Consider the following 27827-nt stretch of genomic DNA (forward strand, 5'->3'; position numbering starts at 1 on the left):
TATGCTGCACATTTGCATCTTGTCAAGAGCTTTGAAACTTTGGTACTTCTAGTAAGTTTGAACAAGAAATGATGAGAAATTTTAAAGCTATGTCATATTATTAGTTGTACATAATCAGGAGATATGTTGTATGTTTTGCTATCTTAGTGATGGAACGAAATTGTATATACCTAAATAGTAATGAAAAATTTTATTGGATTACATGTAGTAAAATTTTCTACTTTGTAATAGTGTAGAATGCTTAATACCTAGTAGGATGTTTTGAGCCTCCATAGCAGGCTTCACAACTGGGGCTTTTTTTGCTACTGTTTTTGCTACTGTGTTTGGAGATTGTACCACATGTTAAATTCTGGGCCTATTTCTGAAATTTTTTAAGGAACAGTCCAGCATAAAATTTAGGAAATTTTGCTAAGAAGTAGTACTCGAAAGATTTTTTTATAAAAGATTACGATTTTTAAGAGAGTATTTTAACTGTATTTGAATGTTTTGGCCCAGCAGTTAGGGACTTGGATATGAAATATTGTATTTTAAGTTCAATTTGCACAATGTTTTTGGAAATTTATTTTCCTCAATCATTTGGATTGACATTTAAGAGCTTCCATACGTTTTAGAAATGAAATGTTATGACTTCAACAAGAAAAAACGAGGGATTGGAAGAAATGAAGTTTTATTAAAATGTATGATTTAGTGACATGGAAGTAAATGTATATGTTTATATAATAAATGTATAATAAATGTTACTTATTTGACAATCTGTAATTTGAAAACTCAACAACTCACATAATGATTGCCAAAGTTCTGGTGTCCTGTTGTTAAGCCCATTGATGCTTTTGTTGACCTCACAGTGTTATGAACTTCAAGTACAAAACTATGCAATTCTTGGAATCACATTTTTGCTATGCTGCAATAAATACACCTTTAATGACTGCCATTATACACATGTTATGACTCTTTTTGCAGTTGCATTCAACTTATTACAGAGACATTTCAACCTAATAGTGTAATACCCGATTAAATTAAATCATGTAATCACACCACAGTTCTCAAAACACTTCTCCAGGTCTGTAACCTTGAATGCCACAAAAAAAAAAAAAATACCTCCTTAAAGTCTGAAATCTCAGATTTTTTTGTCTTTCTATGACTTTTATTGAAACAAAATTGCCTGATTATACATATGTACAAGTACAACATAGGGTGTGTTCTTAGGTCCTCTCCTTATACCTTACTTTCCTTGGAAGATGTATAGCACAAGCAGCCAAACCACTAAGTGTATGCGGTAATCTGGATACCATCTTCCACTCATTTCTATCTACATCGTAACTCTGTACTGAGTCTGTAGGATCATCCTTTTCCCTATCAGGATCCTGCCCTCCAAGGACGTACACCTTGTTCCCGATGATCACTGTTCCCATGAGGCTTCGGGGCAGTGGTATGGGGGCCAGAGTTGTCCAGGCGTCTGTGGTGACATCATAACGTTCAACTTGGTTGAAGCTGTTGTCGCGTGCTCTTCCACCAATAGCGAGGATGGTAGTGCTTCCCACAGAACACATGGAGTGTAAGAATCTAGGAAAAAACAGGCAGAAGACTGATGGGTTTGCTGAAAAAGTGGTCCAGTCCAGACTAGTCAGGGGCACTTGGCACTCCTCTCTAATATTAGATTATATGCAGAGCCAAGAGGACCCCAAACATGCAAAAGGTATCTTTGAAAGATGGTAACAGGAATGCCCCTGCAGTTCCAGTACAATCTACTAGGGGGCACAAGATGATTTACTGACATTAACTGACCTTGCATGCTGCATGGGTTCTCTGTAGGTAACCCCAAGAGTTGGATTGTATGTGAACATGTGGTTGGTGAACACATCATCATTGTAGCCTCCTACAGTAAAAAGGGAAGAAACAAAACATTAGGCAGGATGGCAAGAGAAAAGTTTTGGCTTAGTATTAGATTAAATTGTTTTCCATGTAAGCAATACAGACTCAGTACAGGTTCCATTGCAATCCACAAAGTATTTTAAAAATACACAGAAACCAAAGTTTTTTTTCTATACCGAAAATTTTGAACATTACAAAAATCTTCTTTTTCCTTCTAAATGTGAGATAAACCCACCACAAAAGTAAATGAATTTACAGTATTTCCTATAGTCACTCCTGACCTGAGATATACATGGTTCCATCACACACACAGGCTGCCTGGTAGCATATCACCTCCTCCAGCGAACGCACAAACTCCCAGCTGTCCACTTCTGTCGTGTACGCCTCTACAGAAGCTAGCGTCTTGAGACGATCGTTTGAGCCTCCGATTGCGTACAGTCTCCCCTTCCACGGTAAAAGCGAGAAATTGCCTCTTGAGCACTTCATCGGCGACAGGTGCAGCCAGATGTCGAACCGCGGATCGTACCGGAAACAGGCGGCCGTGTTGATGAGGCTGCCAACGACACTGAGATACTGCGGCATTTCGTAGCCTCCGGCCAAATACAGGAACCCGTCCATAACTGCTACTGCGTGATTGGCTCTGATTAGCCCAGGCGTACATAACGGCTGCCACTCCAAATCCTTCTCCGCTTCTTGCTCCCAGAACATCATGTTGTAAACTTCACTCGCTTCTGATCGATCCTCACGTCTCTGCCCGTTTTGGTCTGCCTTCGACTCTCCACCAACAAAGACAACAGAAGGGCTATCGGAACGAACCTTTGTTCTTCTGTTCTGTAGCTTGTTTTCTAAGTAAGGGTTGGAATGGTACATCATCGCTTCTTCAATAAGAGCCTTGCAGCCCTTATCCTCTATCATAAAATCTACCACAATAACATGCACTCTTAGCTCTTCTAGGTACAAAAGTGGAAACCTTACACAACTCATCAGCCGTTTTGCATCAGTCACTCTTGCTTTTTTCTCGTGTTTGACCCACTTTACAACTGCATTGAAGACTTCGAGTTCGTTCTTAACTTCCAACCGATCATCATCGATGTAGAACATCAACTCATCTGCTGACAAGTTCAGGAAATGTTCTGTCTGAGAAAACTTTGGGAAGTTCTTGAATATGAACAGATCCACAGCAGACTTTAGAGTACTAAGACTGTATAGAGTGGCTAGACTAGCAATGTGAATACAAGTGTTGACATCTAGTGTCTTTGTAAGGTATTGGCAGCATAGCTCCACCAATAGCGGAAGCTGTAGCATACAAGCTGTGGACAGGACATTTTCCGCATGCTCAACACCTTCAAGTTTGACTTCAGAGCTGTATATAAACTCAATACATGATGAGACACCCTTGGCACTTAGTCCATGCAGTTCAACTTGACTTTGCTCGCATTCTTTCATGCCGCTTGTGAACATAGCCCTAAAGTAGTCACTGCTAGCTGCAAGTATAACCCTATGAGCTTTGATAGTACACTTGTCTACCAAAATGTCCACATCACACAAACTCCCTGCCTTTTGAAGAACATCTAGTTTGTGCATAAAGTCCTTTACGAAGGATGGATTGCTGAAAACCGTGGCTTTGCTACCTTTTGAGAATCGATCACAGCTTTCCACTACAAAACTCAACTGTAAAAGTTTTCCAAGCAGATGAATGTCATCAACTGTGTCGGCTGTTAGCTGAAGTTTTGATGTGTATAAGTAGTTTATCAACTCCTTGACAGCTCTTTCTGGGTGCTTGCCTAAACTATCATTGTTTGAAACATCTGGATTTTCATTAACTTCAAAGAATGGGCTGCTTGCTGCAAGGACCACATGATGGACTTTATGTGTTTCACATAAAGTAAAGTCACAGAGATGTCCGTCGTTTTGCAGAGTTTGGAGGTTCTCTTGGAGTTTTACTGCATGCACAAAACTTGGTTTATTGTCAGAGTTGTGATGACTGTCGTCTGCAACTTTGTTGGAAGCCATCTTTAGAATGTCTGAAAATTTGAAAAAAAAGCTTGATAAGCAAATTTCTAAAGCAACGTGCAAGTAAGAGTAGACTAAAATGAATTATCTTTGATCTTGAATTTAATATTTGGCACACCCAACGTGTACTTTCGCCCCCCTCCCCATCCTCACAAACACAAACTTACAAAGCAAGCAACTGACGAAAAACCCAACGTAAAAATGGGTGTAAAGAAAATAGATGTCTTTATAGTGTTTATTTTGATTTTTCATTTGAATGAGACTAATTAAACAATCGGTCGAGAGCGAAAATTAAAACACTTTTCCTGTTCCTACCTCTTCCGTGTCCTTAGCTAAGACGTCAAAGGTCATTGGAAGATTTCACTATTATAATAGGGATGGTCTATTAATCAAATTGAACATAAAAGTTTCAAGCCAGAGATGATAAAATCAACTTATATAATTTAGATAGACATATATTTTTTTGAAAGAATCGAAAATTTTGTATTTCTTAGTGCTTTGCCTCGATACAGCTGGTTTGATATAAAATTTCTCTGATTAAATAAGACCCCTAAACTTATCTATGGAATAACCGCCAAAACATCCGGTGTGTATTCACCAACGCATGCGCACTTTATTGGTCATCCTGATTCAGAAAACTGGACGGCAGCGAAAGTTTTGGCTCAAGAAATGGTCGAATTTTGAGGTAAGTCCGGCTTATTTCTTCTTCGACCGAGTCAGGTTTCCTTCAGCACACATCCATAGTCTTAAGAAATTGTCTAAGTTCCTCAAGAATTGTCGAATTCTTGTGGAAAACGTCATTTTTGTGTGAAGGAATTCTTGACCCCTAAACCTAAGGTTTTCCGCGCCAGCAAACCATCTGCCTTACTGGCCCTTAGGGTACTGAGATTATGAAAAGCAGACAGACAAGTGAGAGTGAACAGTTCGCGACCAGTCGCGACGTAAGGAGAAACTAAAAAAATGTCCAAGAAACTTCCCAGCTACATAAGAGGCGAATCGTTTTCAAATTATATGAAAGGAAAGTGTTATGTCATTCTCTCAGGTTTTGGTATTCCTTGGCCGATATATTTTCTTGTCTCAGTACCATGGTATACCAAGGAAGTCTTTTACATTCTAGTAAATTTTAAGGTTGAAGTAGCGTCTTGAGAAGAAGGCTGAAAATAAGAAAGATGGTGTTACATTGCCAGGAAGATTATGACATCAAACAACACTTATAACTATAAACATTAGTCACTTTTGACAGGAAGTACTAGTGATATGTTCACATATGTACAGTCACTGTGTTTTTTTTAGGAAGTGATGTTTATTTATCTATTTATTTATTTATCTATTTTCAGTACAATGGACACTGTTTAAAGTCAATAGCATTGAAACGATTAAGTTGATTTTTGGTCAACACACATAGAACTATCATACTGGTATAGTGGAATTCATAATCAAATTTTTCAGATTTTGGTTTAACGTTATACTTATTTATAGGGCATCTACTCGTAAAATCACAGGTGCTGTCAGATCACAATCTCTACCGTATAACAATACAGATATAGATCATTCTGCTGGTTAGGTGGCATCTTACATAATGCCTGCTGGATACCATTCATAACATCATGCCTGAAGCAAAATTCAAGCATACAAGTCAATGCTGGTAGGACCTTTCAGTCAGAATAGTGACAAATTTCTTTCATACTGTCATATAGTCCTATTGCCAAATCTTGCTTTGTAGCCTCGAATTGTAGCTGGTTTGCAGATAGAAGACTTTAAATTGTAGCTTAAGTTAGCAGTTGATTGTACAATGTACAGTGACCTTCCCTCAGGCTGTGCCCATGATCAGCTGTTTACAATACAACAAAAGCAGTCAGCTGTTGATACTATTGTTGTCAAAAACATGCATATGCATTTGATGATAAAGCCTTCCTCAGTAAAAAAAAAAAACAAGAGTAAGGGACCTTGAACCAGTTAATCTTCCTAAAGAACTGACCTTCACTGGTTACGACTGGAAAGACAGACGGTATGCACTGTATATACAGACTTGTTGTTCTGTGGAAATACACTCAGGTCTGTGTGACTAGTAGACATGAACAGTGGCCCAAGTCTTGTAATAAATATTTACAGGAAGGTCCCAAAAACTGTCTTTCAGAGGCTTGCTATAATTTGGGCTGCTTTTGGCTCTAAATTCGTAGACATTGTTTCCTTTAAGATGGCTAAGTCATTCAAAGTTGTGAATGTACATGCAACATGCATTGTCATGAATTGTCATAATTTTCTATCTATAATTTTCAAAAGGACTGTCAATCTCTCAGGTATCTCAGTACATCATACAAAGATGTGCCCTTTTGCATACTGCCAGCTTTATAAATGATTCTTTTAAAATATTCATGTTGGGATCTGACTTCCATGGGTGGTCCCAATTTCAAGGGCAGGGGTAAGATAATACTTTCTTTTGTTTCCTTCAACAAATACAGAGAATTTTCTAAGATCCAAGATCCTTATTGATTCTATTGGTAAAAAATGCAGAGAATAGTCCTCAATCTCTTTCAAAACGTTTCCAAAATGAATACTCTAAACATGGTTGTTGCATCATGCATTCAGCTTTAGATTCAATGTCATATTAGACTTTGATTTACCTTTACATATATCCCTCATGTTGTACATCTGATACTTTTTACACAGGCACAAACCATGTAAGTGAGTCTCGGACAGATGCATAACTCATACTAATGTTGGATCTAAGCCTAGATCCTCTCTTGTGTTTACTTAATCCGAATATAACTGAGGTCAGCATCAAAGGATTCATGTCATAACACAAATAACTGATCCATGCTTGTGTCAAGGAGAAAATGTTGACACAAGAGAGTGGATATAAATGTTAGACTGTATTAGTACTGCTTGACTTGGCAATGGTCAAGTTCCACTGTTATTCAAATCTTATGATTGAATTCTTTCTTAGAGATAAGTAGAAGCTTAAAATCTTGAGGCTTTTCTGTGAATTATATTGCCAATAATACATGTGCCATTATACTGCCATAATCCTACAATAGGACAAGGCTGAGATCTAATGTAATCTACATGTACATGCATGTCAAGCATATGTGTGTCTTTATTGAGCCATATCTTCTGGTATCAGTCACATTGGTAAGAAACTGTTTTTATAGACTCCAGGTAACCCAGAAGAAAATTTGGTTACAGAGGTAGGCTGGAAATGCTACGTTTTTACACTAAATAAATCCAGTAAAATAAGAACGAATCACAAGAATTTATGAAGTGGATGTAGGTGGGGCAGTCTTAAATATTTTTCTGTTACATTATCACCAATGCCAAGTCAAAATGTTTGGCAAGTCTATTATCATTTACTGTACTTTGGACCCTTTCAACTTGTCCCTAGCTTTGCAAACACAGGTGTGGTCTTTGTAAGCTAGAAGGCAGGGTAGAGACTGACTATAATCAAATAGACCTGACGTTAGGAGGCAAAGGGCCTTTATTTTATCCACTCAGGTATCAGATGTATTTCAGGTGTGTTGTTTCTGATAATATTTATGTTTGGGTAATTGTATCAAGATAGATGTGTATACTCAGTTATAGTGTACCTATTAAGGTAGCTAGACTGATTCATTGTACATATGTCTGGAAGCTGATGCATCTTTGTTCTGCTTTAAAAAAAACAGTATCCAGTATTTAAAATAATCATTGTCTAACTTAATGTTATACATACTTTTATATCTGTAACCTTTAAGGACTAGGATTTTTGTCTCTTTTTCTGAAACTTATACAATCCACATTCTTGGAATATCAGAAGTGAATTATCGTTTTCAAATTTTCCCTACATTGATTGTATCATACCTTGATTTTACAAAATCGTAACGTTTTAAGTAATCTGTTTACAAACCACTTCCAGACAGACATAACAACATCAGTCTGTGGTGTCTACAGATGTGATAAATGTTTCCAGCATTTAACCTGTACATGACCCCATATCTTTGCTTATCAAACTCCGAGCTTTTGCGTATGTGCTTCCGGTAACACAAACAGGTGCCTTGTGTCAATTGTTACACGTACCAGTCCAACTGTCTGCCCACAGTGCCCAGTGTTGTGTTTAGGTGTTACGTGGAAAATTTTGGACAAAGAACTCATCCCAGCTGAGAAAATATATATTTTTTTTTATATTAGATGTATGTTAGGTCTACAAATGTATTGATTTTGATGTCATGTGTGTGGTGGAGCTGTAAGGATAAGGTTTGATCTATTAAACCAAAGGCCCAGCCTAGGGCTTATGAATATCAGTCATATGTATATATACAGGTAGAATAAGTACATTTATTGCATTTTAGATTGTACTGTGGGATGTCGAGGATCCTCCCCATTTTATAATTAGCCTGGTTGCCAGACTTGTCAGGGCCAAATACAGGCTAAAAGCTCCTAGGTTCCTAGGCCAACATTACCCTGGGTGCCATCGGTTTTGTAATGGGGCTCCTTGTACTCTATACTTTTCTAGGCTAGGCCAACATAGCCTGAAGGAAATTTTTCAACAGATCCCTCCAGCTTAGTTAGACCCAGAGCTCTTAGGGTCTAACTGGGGGCTGGCTTGTGTAGCTGGCCTTGGGAACAGTCTGGCATCCAGGCTACCCCATTTTGGCCTGTCCCTCTTCACTGTGAGTCATACCAGGAAGGTTGGAAAGGAAGCAGCTTCTGTGGAACAGTGGCCTGATCCCTACTAATCTTGTTAGGTCGAGGCAGAGCAAAAACATGAACAGGAAAGACTGTATTCCTTCTCAGGAGAGGGGAAAAGGGCACAGGAAACCCACATGTAACCTGCCAGCTGCCCTTATTTGAACAGAAAGCAGGTCAGGACAACATAAGCTTGCTGAGGTCATGTGTCTAAACAGGGACTTATTCAATTGTTTTTCTTCTGCCATTTGCAATCTGTGTGAAAACTGAATGTGGGAGCTACATGTACCTCTTATCTCCTATATCTTAGAGTGGACTGTTATACAGTTATAGTCGGTAGTCATTGGTAAGTTACTGTTTCTGTGAATGCTTGAAAAACTTGGCTAAAATCAGATTTGTGAAAATGTGATTCATGGCTCTTTGAAATGATATAGGGCAAAAATCAAGAATATATCTGAGAATTTTCTATTATCCCAGTATGTAGGTTTGACACATTTTAGTGCATGCAGAGCATTGTATATTAATCTATATTTTGTCCTTCAAGTTCAAGCTACACTGACTGGTACATAATGGCATATAATCATGTATTCTAGGTATTATTTGTGCTGTATGAATGACAATGCCTTAATACAAAAACAGGATGAAGCAAGGTCAGTTATGCTGCTAATGTGCTAAACCGGTATGTAACTGTAAAATACATAATGTATTGCCTGTACATACTGAATTCGCATACTAAATGCACTAACAAAATTAAATTCCCTATTGTTGTTTCTCACTCCAGGTGAGCCATGGGTTACGACGTGAACAGATTTGAAGGGAACGTAGACGAGGAGTTGTTGTGTCCGATCTGCGGAGGTGTGTTGGAGGAACCGGTGCAGGCACCGCAATGTGAACATGCCTTCTGCGTCGCATGCATACAGGTCAGTCATGTACAGTATGTAAAAAGGCCCACACTGTTTTGTTAAAGGTGCACTGACTCTGTTGAAAGTGCACTCTGAAAAATTTTCAGCAAGAAAATTAAATATCCCCTTGTTAAAGATTCATACATTACATAAATAAGGATGGATTTTTTTATTAAACCTTGATTTATTTCTGATAGTATTTAAAATTTCCTAACAATGAAATTTAATGGAAATCGAAAGCAAAAGAACATGAAATCTGGAAAATTTCAACAGGATTATTTGACTCTGTTTGAAATCTCAAATTTTGAGATAGTCCTTTCTCCCAGAACCCTGTAGTATATCATTGTTGTAGAGTAATTGTTAAAAATAACTTAAAGCCGCTTGAAACCTAACCCTCTGTTTTTGCTTCTCAACAATGAGGAAGTTCAGAGGAAGTATAACAATACCACCCCCTTGTTCCCATGTAAAAGATCCTTCCACAATTGTGTTGCACCCTCCAGGAGTGGCTGTCTAGACAGCACACATGTCCGGTAGACCGTCAGACGATCACGCCGTCGCAGCTCAAGCCTGTCCCCCGCATCCTCCGTAACCTGCTCTCCAGACTCTACATCAAGTGTGACAATGCCAACTTTGGCTGCACACAGGTAACCAGGCGTAGAACCAGACAAGAGACAAAACTTGACCAATTGCCAGCACGAACAAAGTGAATTACAGTATTTTTGGCGAGGCCTGAAGAGCGAAACCCAATAGTATAGAGTGTAACCAGTATGCTAAAATTCTAAGAATTTCACAGGAAATGTGTAGTCCATACCTCTTGTTGGGATTGAGGGATTGTCATAATTTGGTATGTAGATAGCTTAATTAATATTGCACTCTGGGGCAATCCTGTCTCAAGGTTAACAACCAATTGTTTGACCTTGTTACAAAAGGTTTTTCCTTATCTTGTCCTTTTCAGGTTGTAAAACTAGACCAGCTTGCATCCCACCTGGATGAGTGTGAGCACAACCCAAAGAGACCTGTGTCCTGTGAGCAGGGCTGTGGGTAAGTCTTAACCATACTACTGATCTGCCAGATAGAGAATACCATACTGTATTCTGACTCTACAACAACACAAAACCCGTAATGTATTGTGCGTCTTATAAAAGGTCTTATTTGTGCATATACGGTTAACATCCCATCTGTAGTGTCCAAATGTTATGTCAAAAAAGATATCGTCTGCTAGGCAAAATTTTGATGCAACATTGACCAAAAACCATGAAAAATCAGGGTATTGCACAGGCGCAGTATGCTCTGCCGACGTGCTTCACTAAACTGTTTATCCTAAACCCCCCTCCGCAGCCTTGTTATTCCAAAAGATGAGTTGAAGGACCACAACTGTGTGAAGGAGCTGCGAGCGGTGGTGTCCCAGCAGCAGGTCAAACTCAGTGAATTCCAGAGCGAGCTTACCGAGCAGAAGAGGATGATCCAGGACCAGAAGCGTGAGATCCAGATGCTGAAGGAGTACATGCGGGCCATCCGCGCCTCCAACCAGCCCCTCACCAGAGCCATCGAGGACCAGATGGAGTCTGACGAGGTGGGTGCAGTACCGCCTCTTGTTGGTAGGAGGTGCTTGAGCCAGGAGGTGAAGAACTGCACTACTGTACCTAACCACTTTCTTACTTCTACCTTTCTTAGAGATGTCCTTTGGCCTGAGTGTTTGTTTTCAAGCAAATCGGTAGGTTTTTAGGCTTTTGCTACAAAACTATTATTGTAAAAATTAGACAATTGATCATGAATCCATAGGACATCTCTAAGACTAGAAAATAGACTATTTCATGGATCCCTTTGCTTGCTTGGAAAAATAGAGCACTCTGGGTAAATTGGGTTACAAACTGGACACAGTACACATGCGTGTTGTCATAGCAATGTATTGTGTTGCCACCCTCCAGTTTTCTTTGATCCATGAAATGGTCTGTTCTAAATAGACAGACACTCCTAATAACTACTTAGTAGTCTCTACTCTTATTAGTAGCTTCCTTATTCCTCCATCTTACAACATCATGCCCCTATAAAGTTCTCTTTGTCTGCTTTCTTGTATAGAACAGTACGTCCATAAGTAAAAAAGCATTTTCCACACGACATTTCCCAGCAATGAAGCGTGTTGTTTCAGGTGTTGCGGTGGGTGCGATCGCTGCAGACGGCACGCGTGACGCGGTGGGGAGGGATGATATCCACACCTGACGCTGTGCTACAAGCTGTAATAAAAAGATCCCTCCTGGATAGGTGAGTTTTGAGTATCAAATTTGACAGAGCTTTCACTCAGATAAGGGAAAAGTTTGTACGACTCTGCTAGTGTCAGTCTTCTAATACACAATGTAGTAAAAGATTCTTATGCAACTCTATTCCATGAAAAATTCCTTTCATATTAGACATGCTTGAACCTTTTCTGGAACCTTTGAACTAACTTTCTGTCAGCGTCCTTGTATCAAGTATGTGAATATCTAGAATTGAAATCAAGAAATGAGATAACCTTTTCTTGGATCTTTCTGGGAACTTTGTCCTAACTTCCTGTCAGATTCCTTGTGTCTAGTATGTGTAAACAGCCACAGAAACACAGGCAGACATACCAAAAGTAAACAAGTGTTTTGTTATATTTACAGTGGGTGTCCTGCCGGAATCGTTGACGTCCTCATGGAGAATGCTCACGAACGCAACTGGCCGCGTGGGCTGAGCACGCTGGAGACTCGGCAGATGAACCGCCGATGTTACGAGAACTACGTGACCAAACGGATCCCAGGGAAGCAGGCGGTGGTGGTCATGGCCTGCGAGAACCAGCACATGGGACCAGACATGGTCCTGGAGCCTGGACTGGTCATGATATTTGCTCATGGAATAGAGTAAGAGCTTCAATATGTAGATATAGCATAATATATATCCTTCCATGTAAGCATTAGCAGCATTATAGCTGTTCCCATTCCTCAAAAAGTCGAAGATTTTCTCTGAAGGAAAGTTGTTACCGTATCTTTTGCATACGATTGGAAGGAAGAAAAAGATGTCAAAAAGAAGTTAAAGACACTGACACTAGGGAATTGTTGCACCTTAAAACTACAAGTTGGTGCGCATACATGTTAGAGAAAGTTTTTGTTTTAGAAATCAATGAAAGCCAAAAGTAATTGGCTACTTGTACCAAAAGTTGATTTTTCTTAACAAAGAACTTCGATGGTGTCACACTGTAGAAAGTCAAATAAATGCCTGATACACTGAACTGAAAATGACAAGTAGTAAATGTAGGTTGTGCACAAAAGATATTCCTGCAACAGCTGCACATAGAGATTGTGCCTTTGTCAAAAGCATCATGATACAGGGTCAATATACTAAACTACATGTAGCAGCCAAAAATTATGTGTAAACTAAATATAGCAAATATGAATATGTGGTACAGTGAACTTGTCTTTCCAAAATATATAGATCATGGATTGTAGAGTATATATAGAACATGTATTGGCATTCTCATATATATTGTAACATGGAATGCCTAGTAAGTAGATAGTGAATATGTATGTTCCTATGATAGCTTTTTCTTCGCAGTGTTCTAGATAGTTAGGCAGAATATTGTAAATTCGGTTATTCTTGCGAGGATTTGATTTCACAGTAGAAGGGAAAGGGAGGTTTTCACAGTGTTTAAAATTTGTGGTTGAAACAATTCGATAATAGAGTAGTCATACATTTGGATTAGAGACGTCACTGGAAAAACCACCGTGAACATGTCAAAATCTACAGTAGTTGTCCTAACTTTATCTTGAACTTCGAACATTCATGGCTTAGGTATGTTGAAAGAAGACCTGATGTAGTTTTGTTCTATTGTAGAGCTACCTAAGCCTTGCTTATTTTTCAAAATGTAGTATTTCATAGTAATAGTCATTTGCTCTGTATGCCATTTTCATGCTTTAGTTGCCCTATGTTTCCTATAAGAAACATTTCTCTACATTCTAAGCCCTAAAACTCTCTTCTAGAGCTTTTTGCAGCAAGCTTGTTGTTGACAGTTTCCTTGTTGTTTCTGCATGCATACCAATGTTTTGCTTTTGTTGTTGCCACAGCGTTACTGATTACTAAACTGGTGCGGCATGGAAAGATGGGAAAAAGGTTGGTTCATTACAGAACTTCTTAAATTTTAGTTTTTACTTCAGTACGCTATTGCTTCAGTCCCCAGTACAGCATGCTTTTAAGAGAAATTAAGGTTTCTGTTCATTTTCATTTGTGATATGCATTGCTGGCATTGCATGTTCTGCTATAGTTCATTTGCCACATGTGTATAAGTATCAAATTGTTAGAAAGCATTACTTTATTTACTCTGGTGCAAGAAGTATGCAAAGCCAAGACATAGGAATATAGCCAGATTTGAAATGATTTATAAATAGTCATGAAGTTGAATTGAAATCTGAATGTACAACCATACACAAAATTATGGTTATCCCAAGTTACTTTATTTTAAATTTTATTTTTATTTTAATTGGATTGTGATGATACAATACACTGGCCATCAGGCAGCATAGCTGATTTCGGGCGCCAAACAATACAAAGATAACAAATATAATGCTAGTTGTACTGTATTGCAGAACCACCTGTATTATGATGTATACTTAATGTTTTAGTACACTAACACAAGTCTTTCCTTTATTTCAGTTCATGACACCTTGATTTGGATGGTATATGGAGTATTTAGTTATTTTCATATGGAACACAGTGACGGGGGGGGCATATATATAAGTTAGTGTGGAGCAAAAGTAGGTGGTATTGTGTGTGTGCCAAAATTATGATATATATTGCTATTTACCTCTATTTAAGCAAACAATAACGGTTGGATAAAGATATTATATTTACTATTGTTTTGTTATGCAACTGTTTTGGGCAGGTACATCCAAATTATAAGGTGTCTACTATACATTGTTTGGACATGGGGAAGTTAGTAGGAGACGGGCTCTGGTCATGCATTTCTGAAAATCTGAATAACAAAGATTTACCTGAAGGATACCATATTAGATGCAAGCCTAAAAATTCCCCCTTGTATCGCTTGCATGCATATGTCACAAGTTTATACATGTATTTCAGTACACATTTGCATTGCAAAATGCTCTTCATATCAACATTTTCCACCGTCAGACAACATACACAGACAAAATCTTCTCTCACACCCTCATAAATGCAGGAAAGAAACTTGGATATTGGTGATATGATAACTGAACTGTAAATACAACATGTATTCTGTATCACCCAAGGTACCAGATAACCACAGGTCAGATCACGGCCGATAAAAAAAAAGCATTTCAATGCGAAATGTCATTTTTGGGGCAACTTATTGCAATACTGTATGTTTCCATGACTGTCCCATTGCTTCTATATGTAATATATATGATATTATATGTACATTTATCACTTTACAAAATATGCAATGCCTACATCTTTGCCTACTTGCTCTTATGGTGCCAGTCAACACATACTGTATGTTTGTTTGTTCTGTTTATTTGTCAAACAAACAAACACATACTGACACGTGTCACTTACCTTGTTATACCTACAGTTTATAGAAGCTTTTCTATTTATTAACCATCTGGTACAAATTACAATTACTTTCCTCTACAAGTTTCTTTCTCCAACTTTCAAAATGATGTAAGTTATACAATTTAATATCCTAGAACAATTCAGTTTTTACGAAGTCTCTATACATCTACCAGTGACAATAGCATCAAAGGATTCCATATACAGCTGTATGTGTATATACAGTTATTCACGTGTGTGTGGGTGTGTATGTGGATTTTTCTATCACTATCTCCGATAGAATACTACATGTACCACAAGTACGCAGAAGTTTGCAGTAGATTGCAGATATTGGTGCCAATTTTGAGTTTCAGCATTCTACGCAATCCTAAATAGGACAAAAACAAAACTGCACAATTAAGAAAAGCACATGTGCACAGACAAAGTTGACTGACCAAGTTAAAATGTGTGCTTTTTTACATACATAATCAATACATCTACAATTGTACATTCTAAACTAATGGTATTTGTACAATACTATATATTAGTTTATTAGGTACTACTGGTACAATCCCCCTTTCCACTAGTTAAGTGCTCTTTATGACTAGTTGATTGTATTGAGAGTGATTTTGTTATTCAGATTTGCAGTTTTTAGGTTTTTTGTGATATCATACCTGTGTCTTTGGTGTCCGGAACATCATAGGTTTCAGTTTGGTATTAGATATAAGTTACATATTATGGTAAGATCATTTTTCTATCCGTCTTTGGAGCAGGCTCTACTAAATTATATATCCTGGAGGCCAGCCCAATATAGTTACTTGGTTCATGGGCTTCTTTGCCAGAAAAAGCAGGAGAATTTACGAAGAAACATTTGAAACATGTGAAACTGAACCTTATGCACAGGAACTTTGTATCCTTGCTAGTACAGCAATTCTGTTGAACAACTTGTATAAACTCAAGCTTTCTCAATAGAGCAAGTTGTTCATCCCATGTTTACTGAAGAAAGATGTCTTTTGGTAAGATGTTAAAGTTTGATCAAAGAACCAACTGATAATATTTAAAATTGTAAATGGTGAAGTATATATGCATGTCTTATATGAGATCATGGAACAAGTACTGGTGAATATTTATTTCATTTGTTTTCTTTATAATCACCAAAATTCAAAACTACACAACTGAAGGCTGTATTATGAAACACTGGGTAACTGTTGGGCTTTCTCATTGGACATAATATTAGTAAAAGGGGGGGTCCCCAACTCAATGGAATATTGTATATGTATCGTAGGCCATTGCATGCCTAAACAGAGAAAATGAATCTGTCAATGTAAATACGATAGGGGTGACATTCGAAAAAAAGGTTCACTGAATATAAAGCAGATTATGTCTTTGAATTGTGCATGCATCTATCAAAAGCCTCTTGTATTCAGTACCCCCTTAACCATTGGAACTACATTGATAGGTGCATTAGTACCAATAGATAACGTGCACTATTGGCACCAGACCTTTGGTAGTGCTGTATTCTGGATGCAAGGCTTACATGTATGACTATATACAATTGTGACTACAAATTTGTACTACATGAGAATATGTTCTGTAATGCATCCAAATAGAACATGTAGATTACTGGTAATGTTATAGGGTCTACAGTACAATATTTCTGTGTCGTGCATTTACAAAACTAGCAGCAACAACAGGAGCCGTGTAGTTAAGAAAACTGAACATCTACCCACAAAACATCAGCTTGGATCTCTTAAAGACATTGTTTACATTACTTTGATATTATTGTTGTTTTGTTTCCTTACGTTGATAGTATTATTGCAGGGTTTTAGTTTTGTTATTTTATTATACTGGATTGCTGCATGACACTACTGGTACAATGTACAACATGTGTCTGATAGCTTTCTACATGTATGTGTTGCTATTATGGTATTATGATGAATAAAGTGTATATATGAAAATATTGCATAGCATCCTTGAAAAATAAAAAACCATCAAAGGTGCCGGATAGGACACATTGATAATGATAAAGAATGAAATGGATAACAATTGCAATTGGGTGAACTTAAAACTAAAACTCCAGTTGCTAATGAGCTTGATCCTATTAAAGGTACTTGTACTAGTACTAGTATTGTCTGTTACCTTGATTTTGGTGTACATGACTATACAATTGACAGAAAAATTATTTTCTTAGTTTTTTGATCTCGTATAAAAATGCTCTAACTATACTGTTCCCTAAAAACATTAATATGATGTTGAAAAAGGGAAAATATTATCGTCACGGACAGGATTCGAACCTGTGCGGGCAGAGCCCATTGGATTTCGAGTCCAACGCCTTAACCACTCGGCCACCGTGACAAAGTCGAGGGTTGGAGGCGCCTCCATGGCAGAAGAACTAAACAGCACAATTTTGACTTTTCACGGCGCAAATACGCAACGATAGAAGTTCGCAGTTATGTGCATTATATCTTGAGACATGGCCGTACTTATAACACATCATAAGTTAAAGATTGGCCCGCGCGTTGGCTCGCTTGGCGGTATGACGCAATCCGCCGCCGAAATTCGGAAGAATTTGGAAGGATTGTACAACAGCGCCTCTACTGATTGAGATCAGTACTGCAGATACACACCTGTCACAATCTGTTAGTGGTGTTTGTGTTCTTTTATTAACCATTACGCGTAAAGGCAAAAGGGGGGAACATTAACCTAGGCTCAAAAATTGATGTTAGATTTGTGATAGAATATTTCTGAAATATATATATATGTATTTAAAGCTGACGCCAGTGAATTCATACCTACAGTGTCCCCTGTCCAAGAATGGAATAAACCGTTTCTTGTTGTTTTGTTCCTAAGGCCACACCAAGTAAATTTTATGGATGACGTCCTTTGGAGACCCTAAATCAAATGCGAGAGGGCGAAAAAAAAACAAGAAGGGCCCTAAAAAACAAGATGCCTAGATTAGAAATATTGCACTGCTGACAGGACCGTCCTGTCTGTTAATACTTCCAAAAACGGCACTGTTTTGGAACTATTGACAGGATTTTTTTCAGTGCCATTTTTTTTTCATTTTTGTTTCCATTTTTTAACCAGGCACAGGCTTTCGGCGTTACGGGTTTCACATCAATCTGACGATTTGCGGCACTGTCGTGACTCTTTGGTCATAGTTACAGGAAGCGGAAATTCTTTTTTTTTTCTTGGAACAGGCCAAAATCAATGCGCGCGCGGACGTCATCCATAAAATTTACTTGGTGTGGCCTAAACAAAAACTGGTTCTTCAACTTTTCGTGAACCCAGCATGACCCCTCCTTAATTATCTTAGAGGCTAAACTGGAGGGTTTCCATGTTTAACAGAAGTACAAAGCCATGTGTATAGAGCGAAATGAAATTTCAATGCAACTTCCACACAAAAGATAATATATGTAACGTTAACGTTAGTCGTTAGTATGTAGAAAAGGCGATGTTGCTTAGATATACAGAAGACTTTTGTTGCAGCGTAAAATACTAGTAGCTATAGCCTTTCGTTCAGTTGCAATGAAAAACAAGGATGTTTAGGCAAAATTAACTCTTGGCTCGAATTTTTCTAGAACATTTCCCAATCGCGTAAATGCGCATACGCTCCAATTTTGTCATTGCTAAATACATTAGAGAATATATCTGGAGTTTATTTAACTATTTTGATAACTCCAGTATGAACGAACTTCTTGTCTTTCTACCCACGGAGGCCGTCCCTCGCCTGTTTTCCCAGATAATCCGGATTGCCGTATTCAAAACCCCCGTCAGGCCCCCTGTTATGCTTCACTGAGACGCGTCCGTTTTTACCCAACACACCTTGGGGCATCGCCAGTCAGTCAGTCTGTCCAGTTTTCCACATTTTTGTCTTATTTCGACGTCTTACCTTAACGATCTGATTATCTTAAGGCGTTCAGAAGACACCAGGGTCCCTTAAGGAGTGTGAAAGTGGACCGAAATGGCAGGACTTAGGGAGTATACGGTTGTTTTGGTCGTCCTTTTCGTCATTCCTACAGGTAAGTTACGCCACACCTTTTGTTAGCCTTCCTGTAAACACACAGTTTAATCATAGTGTCCTCTTGGTTTTACTTGTATGTTTGCTTTCGTGTTTAGGAATCAAACGTGAAAAGTTTTGAGACATATGCGTTTCGGGCATAAAATGTTCGGGTTTTAGTAAGTACAGGTATTTGAACAGGTGTGTTTTTGAGGGAAAGATGGCTTCGTCACTGCCGACATTCTGTCTCATGAATATTCATCATGTAAGACTATCTTTGCAAAGAACCTTCGCCAAGACTTCGTTATATGAAAACTTCAACAGAATCGTAAGGTGCAGCTACCTCATTCGCAAGCCAAAGTAAAAAAACAGTAACATTGGACTTTCAAAACAACTGATTGCAAGTGTTTTTTTCAATGCCACTCATTAGGAACTCTGTAAAGACGATTTTCTTGTCCCAATGCAAACAAAGCGTCGACTACTGTGTGTTTTTATTGACTTGTTGTTTGCTTTGAAGATCGAGACTATCCAGAGAAAACTAGACTGATACAAGTTGGAGTTGTCTTGTCTAATAAACAGGTGGTTGCAAAATTATGAGAGGATACCGCCCACCAAAAAACGATAGAAATCTGAAGGAAAAGGTCTGCAATCAGTCTATAAGGTTGTTACCTTGATTTGATCAACTATGAACTATTTTAAGTTCAGACAGTTACAATGTAGTCGGTAAAGGGTACTAGTAGTAGTATGTTTATGCGTGCAGTGCTAGACAGCATTGAAACGGAGACGGGACAAGCTGACACAAAACTCCGCCATGTTTTTGTCATGCATAATTAACGACTTTGTCTGCCAAAAAAAGGACCAAAATCGTACTACTCCTCCTCTGTCGGTGCTACATTTCATTAGAAACATTCGAGCCAAACATTGTAGAAAATAGAATTTGTGAAAAAGCACTCTTACAATGGAGATATTCTGCTAAAAGTCTTAGGAATTTTTGTAGAATGCGTTATCGCCTGGGGCAACTATGTGTCACCGCAATATGCTTCAGTAACCGTCAACCTGCAAACTCAGCTAGGTTTGATTTTTACGAAGGACCCTAAACAAAAAAGGCTTTAAGATAAAAAAAAACTGCGATCTAAAAACAATCTGAAAACAATCGTACCATATAAAAAAAACAATGTTACACAACAACCTGTTAAATGACTGCCACGCGAAGAAGAAAGCTAACTTAAGATAATTTTCGGGGGTAACATGCTTGGAATAAATGAGGATATCGTTTTACAACAATGTAAACTTCTTTTAAGAACAATGTAAGTGACTGTACATGTGTGTAATTAGTATGGCAACATTGTAGAAATATTAACACAAATCATTATTACAAAGAGATTTTCCGAGCTTTTGTAATTATCTTTTTTATTTTTTTTATTTTTATTTTTAATGTGCACTATTTTGCTGTGTAATCTGTACATTATTCGGTATTAAATGACGCCATATCTTGTTTCCAGCGGTGCTTGGTGCCCTGCCGTTCCAGTGTTACGGGTGCACAGGCCGGTACACAGACGACTGTATCTCCAACAAGGACATCGTCAACTGTACCCGCGGTCAGGACACGTGTATGATGGAGGTCATCAACTTCAAGTCATGTGAGTTACCCACTAAAGTTCAAATTCTATGAAACGTTTTTTGTAATTTAGAGCAGTTGTTTGAACACTATGATATACTAAGTATCGCTTATTTATGAGTCATGTAGAACGTGAAAGAAAGAACATTTTCCATTTTTTGAAGATATATTCCACATCGTACTTTCAGGAAATTATTACCCAAACCTTTCATGTTTAATTTAATTGTTTCAAGATTGTTTCATGTGACATGTTCAAGTAGTGACGGTTTTGGTGGTGTATGGAGGAATTCAGGAAGTGGTGTAATGCGCGATTGAATTACATCTTCGTGAAATCTCCGATTTAATGTTGTTGTTTTCATTTTGCATGATTACAATATATTGGTCAATAATGATTTTGCTCTTTATTTCTAGCCCTACAAATGAGATACACAAAGATGTGCACCACCCGAAGTGCCTGCCAACAAGCCAAGAGCAGGTACAGCAAGGGGTGCCACAACGCGGAGGGGGCCATCTGCGTGACGTGCTGTAACACCGCCCGGTGTAACGTCCGGCCCGACCCCACCTACGGACCGGACTGGGTCCGCCTCAGCCGCAGGAGCGCTGGCGTGCACGTGTCGCCTGGAGGCGCTGTGGTCATGACCGTTCTGACTGTGTTAGCCATGCACCTGGTTTTCCACTAGAAAACATTTTAAGTGACAGAATACACGATTTCAAAGGTTCTGATTGTACTGTTGTACCGAAAGTATTCGAATTCTTGTTTCTATGTCCTTTTTTTAAAACTACAAACCTCGCAATGACGATTAACTCTTTAAACCTGTTTAAAAATGTTCTTTAGCAAAGAGTATAGAATGTCAGCAAATTATACAAGTGCCTTGAAAGATCCTTTTACATTTCCTATGTATCATTTTCTCATTGGACATTGGGTGCAATGCAAAAATCAAATCTGCAATGGGTGCCTTTCTATTTTGATAATCTTCTATTTTAGACTTGCTCTAGTAATAGAAAAAAGTAACTGTGTTTTAGAATTCTATAGCCTATGACAGTGTGTTTTGATAGTCAAATCAGTCCTATGCAGTAAAATATAACACACTTTGTATCACTGTACAATATTGCCAGTATATACGAGAAAGTACCAAGGATTGCTGTTATACTAATACATGTACAAATGATTTCGTTTTACCGAATAATTAGACCTTAGAATCGACCTAAAATGTACCAAAACTTTTAGTCCAGCAATATACTGTTATAGAATAGCCTTTAGACTAGAGCTGTGTTGTTTGGTGGTTGAATTTTGTATATCATAATGACTTAATATGTATTTTCTACAATTACATGGGAACATGCAATAGTTTTGTTGTTGGAAAGACTATACTTTGAAACCAAAAGACAGGAAATAAGATAACCTTTTCTGGGACCTTTGACCTACATACACCCAGAAGTACATCCAAGTTTAGGCATGACTGTTACCATTAGATACACGTATGTGTATCTTATTTCCCTTTCTTTTTTGATAGTTATGTATTTTGATTTGTGTATGAAACAACAATGAAAATCTATAGTCGGGATTTCTACAAAATATACTTTGTACAAAAGAAATGTTGCTATAGTCTTGACTACTGTTGTTCTTTTAACCTGAAGCATACTGAGTCATCAGCAAGTGTACAAAGTACCCCTTGGCAAGTGGTATAGGAGTACACTGGGTTGGAAAGTGCAAAATACATTATGTATTTGTATACAAGCTGGTAAAGGTTCCTAACTTGTCAACAGCTAAAAAATTATTCCTTGTCTCAAGGCACATAACGGTTTTATTTTTGCCCTTAATGTCCATCAAATTATTGCCGACATAAGAATACATTAAACATTTTTTTAAAACAATCATCACAAACTTGTGCCTGGTTGTAACCTAGCCTTATTTTATTTTATTTTATTCACATTTATTTTTCGAGGATTGGGCAAAAAGTTATAAAACTTATCTTGGCCCTCTCCTCACACATAAAAGGAAACAATAAAATAAAGTAATAATAATAATGGTAAGAAAGAACAAAGGTACATAATGAGCTGGTGTACAAATCAAAATCAATCAACTAAATCAAACAAAACGTCCTGTCTGCAAAATAAAGTTGAAAACCACATCAAATATTTTACAATTGTTGACAAACGACAATGAGGGGTTACCCCTGAGAATGGTTGAACATAAAGTGTTGTCAGTGACGTTGTTTGTGTCAAATGGCAGGATGTTATTTAGAGATGATAACATGTCAATACGTTCGTCAGTGTACAGTGGGCAGTGTAGGAAGTAGTGTACAGCTGTTTCGTTGGAGTGACCACATTTGCACGCAGGACTGGGCACACATTGATGTTGGAACAGGTGAAAGTTTAACTGACTGCGGTTAAGTCTGAGTCTGGTAAGGTGGATAGCTGGGTTTCTCGGACCATGAGAGAAGTGAGGTTGAGTGTGAGGGCTGTGATAAAATGTCTCCAACTCTTTTTTAAAGATGGCAATTGATGTTGATGCTCGTGTAGTTAATGGCAAGTTGTTCCAGGAAACAATGGAAGTAGGCAGAAAAGATCTTTTGAATTTCTCAGTTCTAGCAGGAATTAAAACGTAATTCTGATCAGTACGGAGACTGTAGGGGGTGGAGTCACGGGTTTGTAGTGGTACCAATTCCTGTAAGTATTGTGGTGCTAATTCTTTGATAATTTTATAAAAATTTACAAGTTTGTGCTTTTGACGTCTACATGACATGGTCTCCCAGCCAACCTCAGACAAAATGCTATTACTATTTGTTCCTCTCATTGCGCCAGTACATATCCGAGCTGCATTGAGTTGAACAGATTCAATTAAGTCAGAGTCTTTACCAGTTAATCCGTCCCAAACAACATCGGCATACTCCAGTAATGGCCTTATCATTACTTTATATAAAGTTTCAAGAGTTTTTCGTGGAACGAAGGATACTATTCTTTTTAAAAGGTTAATCCGTTTCATCGCGGTAGCAGTTATAATTGAAACATGTAATGACCATGATAGATTAGGGGTAAGATGTAGGCCGAGGTGTTTGTGGGAAGGGACTTCCATTAACTGAACTCCTTTAAAATACAATGGTGGGTGAGCAATTTTTGTACGTTTGGATGAAAATGTAATAAGTTCAGTTTTGAGTGGGTTAAAGGTCACCAGCCATTGGTCTGCCCAGTTTTCCACTATTTTGAGATCATGGTTTAGTCTATCAGCTGAAATAACAGGATCTCTAACAACTTCGGTCAGTGCAGTATCGTCGGCGAATAGACGGCCGTCTGTTACCAAGTCATCCACTAAATCGTTAATAAAAACGAGAAAAAGCAATGGGCCTAACAGCGAGCCCTGTGGCACGCCCGCATCAACAGGCGCCCAGTCAGAACAGGTGCCGTTAATTACGACACGCTGTTGTCGGTCGTTTAAGTAAGAAGAAATCCAAGCTAAAAGAGATCCGGTTATTCCTAGTTGCTCTAATTTGAAAATCAACCCCACGTGCCAGACTTTATCAAACGCTTTGGATATATCTAGGAAGACAGCGCGTGTATCAAGTCCTTTGTCAAGTGCAAGATGCACATTGTGAGTTAGATATGTCAATGAATTTATTGTGGAGTCCCCAGGGGAAAACCCAGCCTTGTACACCCTTATATCTCTTCTTTGATCATAATGCACCTCCTTAACCTCAAACTTCTCTTCCAACATCTTCAAGAAGTTTGTGTCCCTCTCATACCTAATCTTACACCCTAGCAGCACGACAGTCTCACAGTTACTCAGGTGTACCAATGTCTTCAAAAGGTCTTGGAATGTCTTCTTTAAGTAGATGATATCAGCACCTAAGACGTAGTGGAAGGAGGTAGGATAGTGGTGTAAGTTTTGCCCCCAGGTGAGTTCTTGGATGACCACAGGATGTCGGGTTGTTCCTGGTGGGATGTTTGTTTCCACGTTACTGCGTAGTGAAGCCAGGGCAATCTCTCTCTCCGTGATTGTCACTTTAGCTCCTGGAGGGTTGTAGAATTCAATATGACATAGAATTAGAATGACGGCAACACAAGAAATCAAAGCCCTCCTACCCAGTAAAATATTTAGAGTTGTTGTGGAATTTCTTGTTTCATTCACTAGTGTGAATTTCTGATTGATTCTGTCTCTGCATTTTCCTAGTGGCTACCATAAGGCAACAGCCATGCATATTAGCAGGAAACTGAAAACAGGAAAGAACATAACCTTTTCTGGGACCTTTGTCCTAATAACTTCCTGTTGAATAAATGTACTGGAGCTATACAAAAAGGAGGGCAGAGTTGATGAGTTTGATCTAGAATGATGATTAGATCAAAGGAGTAAGCATTTAGCCAAGGCCTAAGATCCCCCTGGAAAATTTTGGAACAGTCCTCAGAGAGACACCAGTTAAGTATAGATGGCATTCTAACCTTAACACCCACCTGTTCATTATCATATGTGCAGTGACACACCACCATGGGTGTGGTGAAAAATGGAAGACATAGTAGTACTTGTACAGTTTATAACACAGGAATGGAGACAGACAGCTCTCAGCAGGTAGTGGAAGAGACAAGGTGGCAGCAATACAGGTAAGACTTATATCTAATAGTCATACAATTCAGGGCTCAAAATACCACCTGAAAGGGTGATAGAACATGTTGTTGTTGTAACATGGAGGTGTCAGAACATAGGGCACTGTTGGAACATATAGGGCACTGTTGTACACAAGGGGGTGTCAGAACATGGAGATGTTGGAATACATAAGGTGTTGTAACATAGGAGTGTTGTTATGTTTTTTTTGTTTTTGTTTGGTTTTTAATAAAATTTCATTGTCCAAACAGTACCCGAGCAGTCACAGCCTTTATACGGCTGAATTGATGCAGGTTATCACATAATAATCAATACAGATCACAACAATCAAATAATACACACATGATACACATATTTGTTCCACAAATTTTTGTGGAACTGTCGCAAGGGTTTGTGCGGCTGCCATTCTGCGCCACCAGGTGACCTCAATACGACTTTCCCCAACCGAAGTTAGGTACCCATTCACACCTGGGTGGAGTGAGGAAATTCGTGTTAAGTGCCTTTCCCAAGGGCACAATGTCGGGACGCATGTTCAGACATGTCCCGGTTACGACCCGGAATCGAACCCGGGTCTCCCCGCTTCATAGTCGATTGCTCTAACCACTACACCACCCAACGCCACACGTAATCTTGGTTAATCTCCAAGCAGATCTCTTGGTGGCTGCAAAGACAGAATCAAATTGGCCAGACTGTATCCATTGACCTGGCCAATCTGATACTGTCTTTGCTGCCACCGAAAGGTCTGCTTGAAGATTAACCTTGGGTTTTTAACACTCACCCTGTAGTGCAGCCACCATGCCGGTCAGTCCTGTCCCTGCACCCAGCTCGATCACAGTCTGGTCAGTCAGGGACACTTCTGACTCCAGGTACTCACCTAGAACTACTGCCTGGATCAACAACAAATTACGAGTCAAGTCAAAGTTTATTTCACAACAATTGTAAATGCCATTTTTTTGTAACGCATAATAATCAAGCCTTTGAAGTCTTCACAATTCATAGGCAACTGGCCAAAATCAACATCATTTAAGCATCATGATTTAGCATAATTCATAATCAGCTCTCCGAATTCAACATAATTTCCAATCAGTGGCAAAACTTTTGTGTTTATATCTAGTACAGACTGTCAGGCTGTCAATACTAAGTCTTCTAAGCTATACTGATAAAATTACAATAGAACTTAACATAGAAATTGCAGCATACGGCTTAGAAGATACTTAGAAGATACTTAGAAAAACCCAAACCTCTGCTTGGAGAGTATTGACTACCGCCCCCCTCCCACCCCACTACTCACCGCATCCCACACCACAGCCGCTACCCCGAGTTCCCGCCAACTCTGCCGGATCACCAGCTCTCTTCCCGCCAACCTGAACCTTCTCTCCGCCAGGTGAAACGGCGAGAGTTTGTCCTCGTCATAAGGCACCACGGCTAGGGCGTAAGACTTGTCGTTTCTTCGGTCGGCCTGGTTTGAGTTGCCATCACGGGAATGGCAGGTTGTTTCTGCGGCATTTTGTTGAAAATCTCGGGAAAGTAATTGTTCAAACGTTACTCTTTGGCAAGAAAATACTAGTAAGTCGTGGTTTCCTTGGCTAAAGGATAACCGGGTAAATATAACAAAGAAAGTACAAACAAATGGGTTAAGAAAGGAAAGAACTGAGTGGAAACCATTACCCATTACAACGTCCACGTCTGAGGTAGAACCCGGAAGTACTGGTTTCTGGGATGGTGGTGACTTATTCTGCTAGGTGTCGCTTTTGACACGTGCTCTACCATTTACCAGGCTTTTTATTGGTCTCACGACCAAGCCTGTACAAGGCTATAAACCCTCTTTGAGTGTCCCTTGGCCAGGCCTGTTCCAAGCTATCAATTGATTTTGAATGGCTTCAAGACCATGGCCAAACCTGTACAAGGCTGTTATTGTTTGTAGCATGACGCAATCACGTAACCACATGTGTTAGTGACTCGTTCCCAGGTTTCGACATCAGGGGCTAAAATAAAGATTTACCGAATCCCGGAATCGTGGAATATTTTGCTGACAATCATCCCTTGCACACCCCTCTTCTTACTCGTAAGTTTATATTTTCCGATTCTTACAAATTTTAATTTCTTTTGGACAATGTACGAGATCTTGATCGTCCTATGAAGAAGTGCAGTACGCAATCATCCCCTACGTGAGACTCCTTTGAAACTCCAAAAGCGCGCGAACATGTAAACAAACATGGCGGCCCGGTTGTGTTTTCTGCGTGACATGGCAGAATTGAGCGCGTTGTGGAGCATTTAGCGGTATTGGAGGACCACCAACCTTCCGTACACCGAGTTAAGAGAGCAGACAAGCAAAAGGGACACCAAAAAACCGGGATGAAAACGGATATAATCACGCAGACGACCGGTTCGGTCAAGAAATATTCCCACGACTCCGTACAGTGTACTATATTCTGTATATTCAGTCAGGTTGTATGATGGGTTTAGGTTTATATAATTTGAAGGTTTTTTTCCACAACTTTTCTAATCGTTCATGGGAAGGTAAAACTGTCAATATGTATCATCAGTAGACAAACATGACAAAATCGTCGTTTGGCATTTTTTGTACGTTGGTTTATATTGTGAATACTGTAAATTGAAAGAAACGAATGAGCGAATAAAAAATGAAACTTG

At 38.8% G+C, this 27827-nt stretch overlaps 4 protein-coding genes and 1 non-coding gene across 7 annotated transcripts; 2 read left to right on the top strand and 3 right to left on the bottom strand.

Annotated features, from left to right (window-relative positions):
• Nucleotides 1–306: 306 nt before the first annotated feature.
• Nucleotides 307–4237, bottom strand: LOC109478953 (kelch-like protein 26). The gene is made up of 4 exons (XM_019780770.1): nucleotides 4201–4237; nucleotides 2154–3896; nucleotides 1786–1876; nucleotides 307–1563 (listed from the first exon to the last, which is right to left on the bottom strand). Exons 2-4 carry the CDS (start codon nucleotides 3883–3885, stop codon nucleotides 1203–1205), a joined length of 2184 nt encoding a protein of 727 aa, XP_019636329.1. The 5' UTR covers nucleotides 3886–3896; nucleotides 4201–4237; the 3' UTR covers nucleotides 307–1202.
• Nucleotides 4238–4468: 231 nt separating this feature from the next.
• On the top strand, nucleotides 4469–15810 carry LOC109478978 (E3 ubiquitin-protein ligase NRDP1-like). 3 transcript variants are annotated; one of them, XM_019780808.1, is made up of 9 exons: nucleotides 4469–4570; nucleotides 9329–9467; nucleotides 9950–10093; nucleotides 10405–10490; nucleotides 10788–11070; nucleotides 11599–11711; nucleotides 12089–12325; nucleotides 13526–13571; nucleotides 14112–15810. In XM_019780808.1, the coding sequence occupies exons 2-8, from the start codon at nucleotides 9336–9338 to the stop codon at nucleotides 13539–13541; spliced, it is 1011 nt and encodes a 336-aa protein (XP_019636367.1). In that variant the 5' UTR covers nucleotides 4469–4570; nucleotides 9329–9335; the 3' UTR covers nucleotides 13542–13571; nucleotides 14112–15810. The 3 variants fall into 3 exon arrangements, with proteins under 3 accessions (XP_019636367.1, XP_019636368.1, XP_019636369.1); XM_019780809.1 differs by having other exon boundaries at nucleotides 10788–11022; XM_019780810.1 differs by lacking the exons at nucleotides 13526–13571; nucleotides 14112–15810 and having other exon boundaries at nucleotides 10788–11022; nucleotides 12089–12329.
• A 1426-nt stretch (nucleotides 15811–17236) lies between these two features.
• On the bottom strand, nucleotides 17237–17318 carry Trnas-cga. The gene has a single exon. It is a non-coding gene; the product is annotated as a tRNA-Ser (tRNA).
• Nucleotides 17319–18729: 1411 nt separating this feature from the next.
• Nucleotides 18730–22177, top strand: LOC109479001 (ly6/PLAUR domain-containing protein 1-like). The gene is made up of 3 exons (XM_019780845.1): nucleotides 18730–18985; nucleotides 20466–20603; nucleotides 20993–22177. Exons 1-3 carry the CDS (start codon nucleotides 18928–18930, stop codon nucleotides 21259–21261), a joined length of 465 nt encoding a protein of 154 aa, XP_019636404.1. The 5' UTR covers nucleotides 18730–18927; the 3' UTR covers nucleotides 21262–22177.
• Nucleotides 22178–23361: 1184 nt separating this feature from the next.
• LOC109478906 (protein N-lysine methyltransferase METTL21A-like) lies at nucleotides 23362–26891 on the bottom strand. The gene is made up of 5 exons (XM_019780717.1): nucleotides 26844–26891; nucleotides 26467–26693; nucleotides 25954–26062; nucleotides 24220–24589; nucleotides 23362–23398 (listed from the first exon to the last, which is right to left on the bottom strand). Exons 1-5 carry the CDS (start codon nucleotides 26845–26847, stop codon nucleotides 23362–23364), a joined length of 747 nt encoding a protein of 248 aa, XP_019636276.1. The 5' UTR covers nucleotides 26848–26891.
• Between the last annotated feature and the right edge of the window lie 936 nt (nucleotides 26892–27827).

This window comes from Branchiostoma belcheri, unplaced genomic scaffold, assembly GCF_001625305.1.
Source record: "Branchiostoma belcheri isolate BF01 breed outbred unplaced genomic scaffold, Haploidv18h27 scaffold46, whole genome shotgun sequence".
NCBI classification, from domain to species: domain Eukaryota; kingdom Metazoa; phylum Chordata; class Leptocardii; order Amphioxiformes; family Branchiostomatidae; genus Branchiostoma; species Branchiostoma belcheri.

Excerpts from the sequence above, each read along its gene's own strand:
- LOC109478953 (XM_019780770.1), bottom strand. The coding sequence starts at position 3,885 with ATGGCTTCCAACAAAGTTGCAGACGACAGTCATCACAACTCTGACAAT. Across the intron at positions 1,877-2,153 it reads TGGAACCATGTATATCTCAG|GAGGCTACAATGATGATGTG; the intron begins GTCAGGAGTGAC and ends TTTTTACTGTAG. Across the intron at positions 1,564-1,785 it reads GAACCCATGCAGCATGCAAG|ATTCTTACACTCCATGTGTT; the intron begins GTCAGTTAATGT and ends GTTTTTTCCTAG.
- LOC109478906 (XM_019780717.1), bottom strand. Across the intron at positions 26,063-26,466 it reads CGGCTGTGGTGTGGGATGCG|GCAGTAGTTCTAGGTGAGTA; the intron begins GTGAGTAGTGGG and ends TTGTTGATCCAG. Across the intron at positions 23,399-24,219 it reads ATAAGGGTGTACAAGGCTGG|CTCGGATATGTACTGGCGCA; the intron begins GTTTTCCCCTGG and ends AACTCAATGCAG.
- LOC109478978 (XM_019780808.1), top strand. The coding sequence starts at position 9,336 with ATGGGTTACGACGTGAACAGATTTGAAGGGAACGTAGACGAGGAGTTG. Across the intron at positions 9,468-9,949 it reads TCTGCGTCGCATGCATACAG|GAGTGGCTGTCTAGACAGCA; the intron begins GTCAGTCATGTA and ends TGCACCCTCCAG. Across the intron at positions 10,094-10,404 it reads CCAACTTTGGCTGCACACAG|GTTGTAAAACTAGACCAGCT; the intron begins GTAACCAGGCGT and ends TGTCCTTTTCAG.
- LOC109479001 (XM_019780845.1), top strand. The coding sequence starts at position 18,928 with ATGGCAGGACTTAGGGAGTATACGGTTGTTTTGGTCGTCCTTTTCGTC. Across the intron at positions 18,986-20,465 it reads CCTTTTCGTCATTCCTACAG|CGGTGCTTGGTGCCCTGCCG; the intron begins GTAAGTTACGCC and ends TCTTGTTTCCAG. Across the intron at positions 20,604-20,992 it reads GGTCATCAACTTCAAGTCAT|CCCTACAAATGAGATACACA; the intron begins GTGAGTTACCCA and ends CTTTATTTCTAG.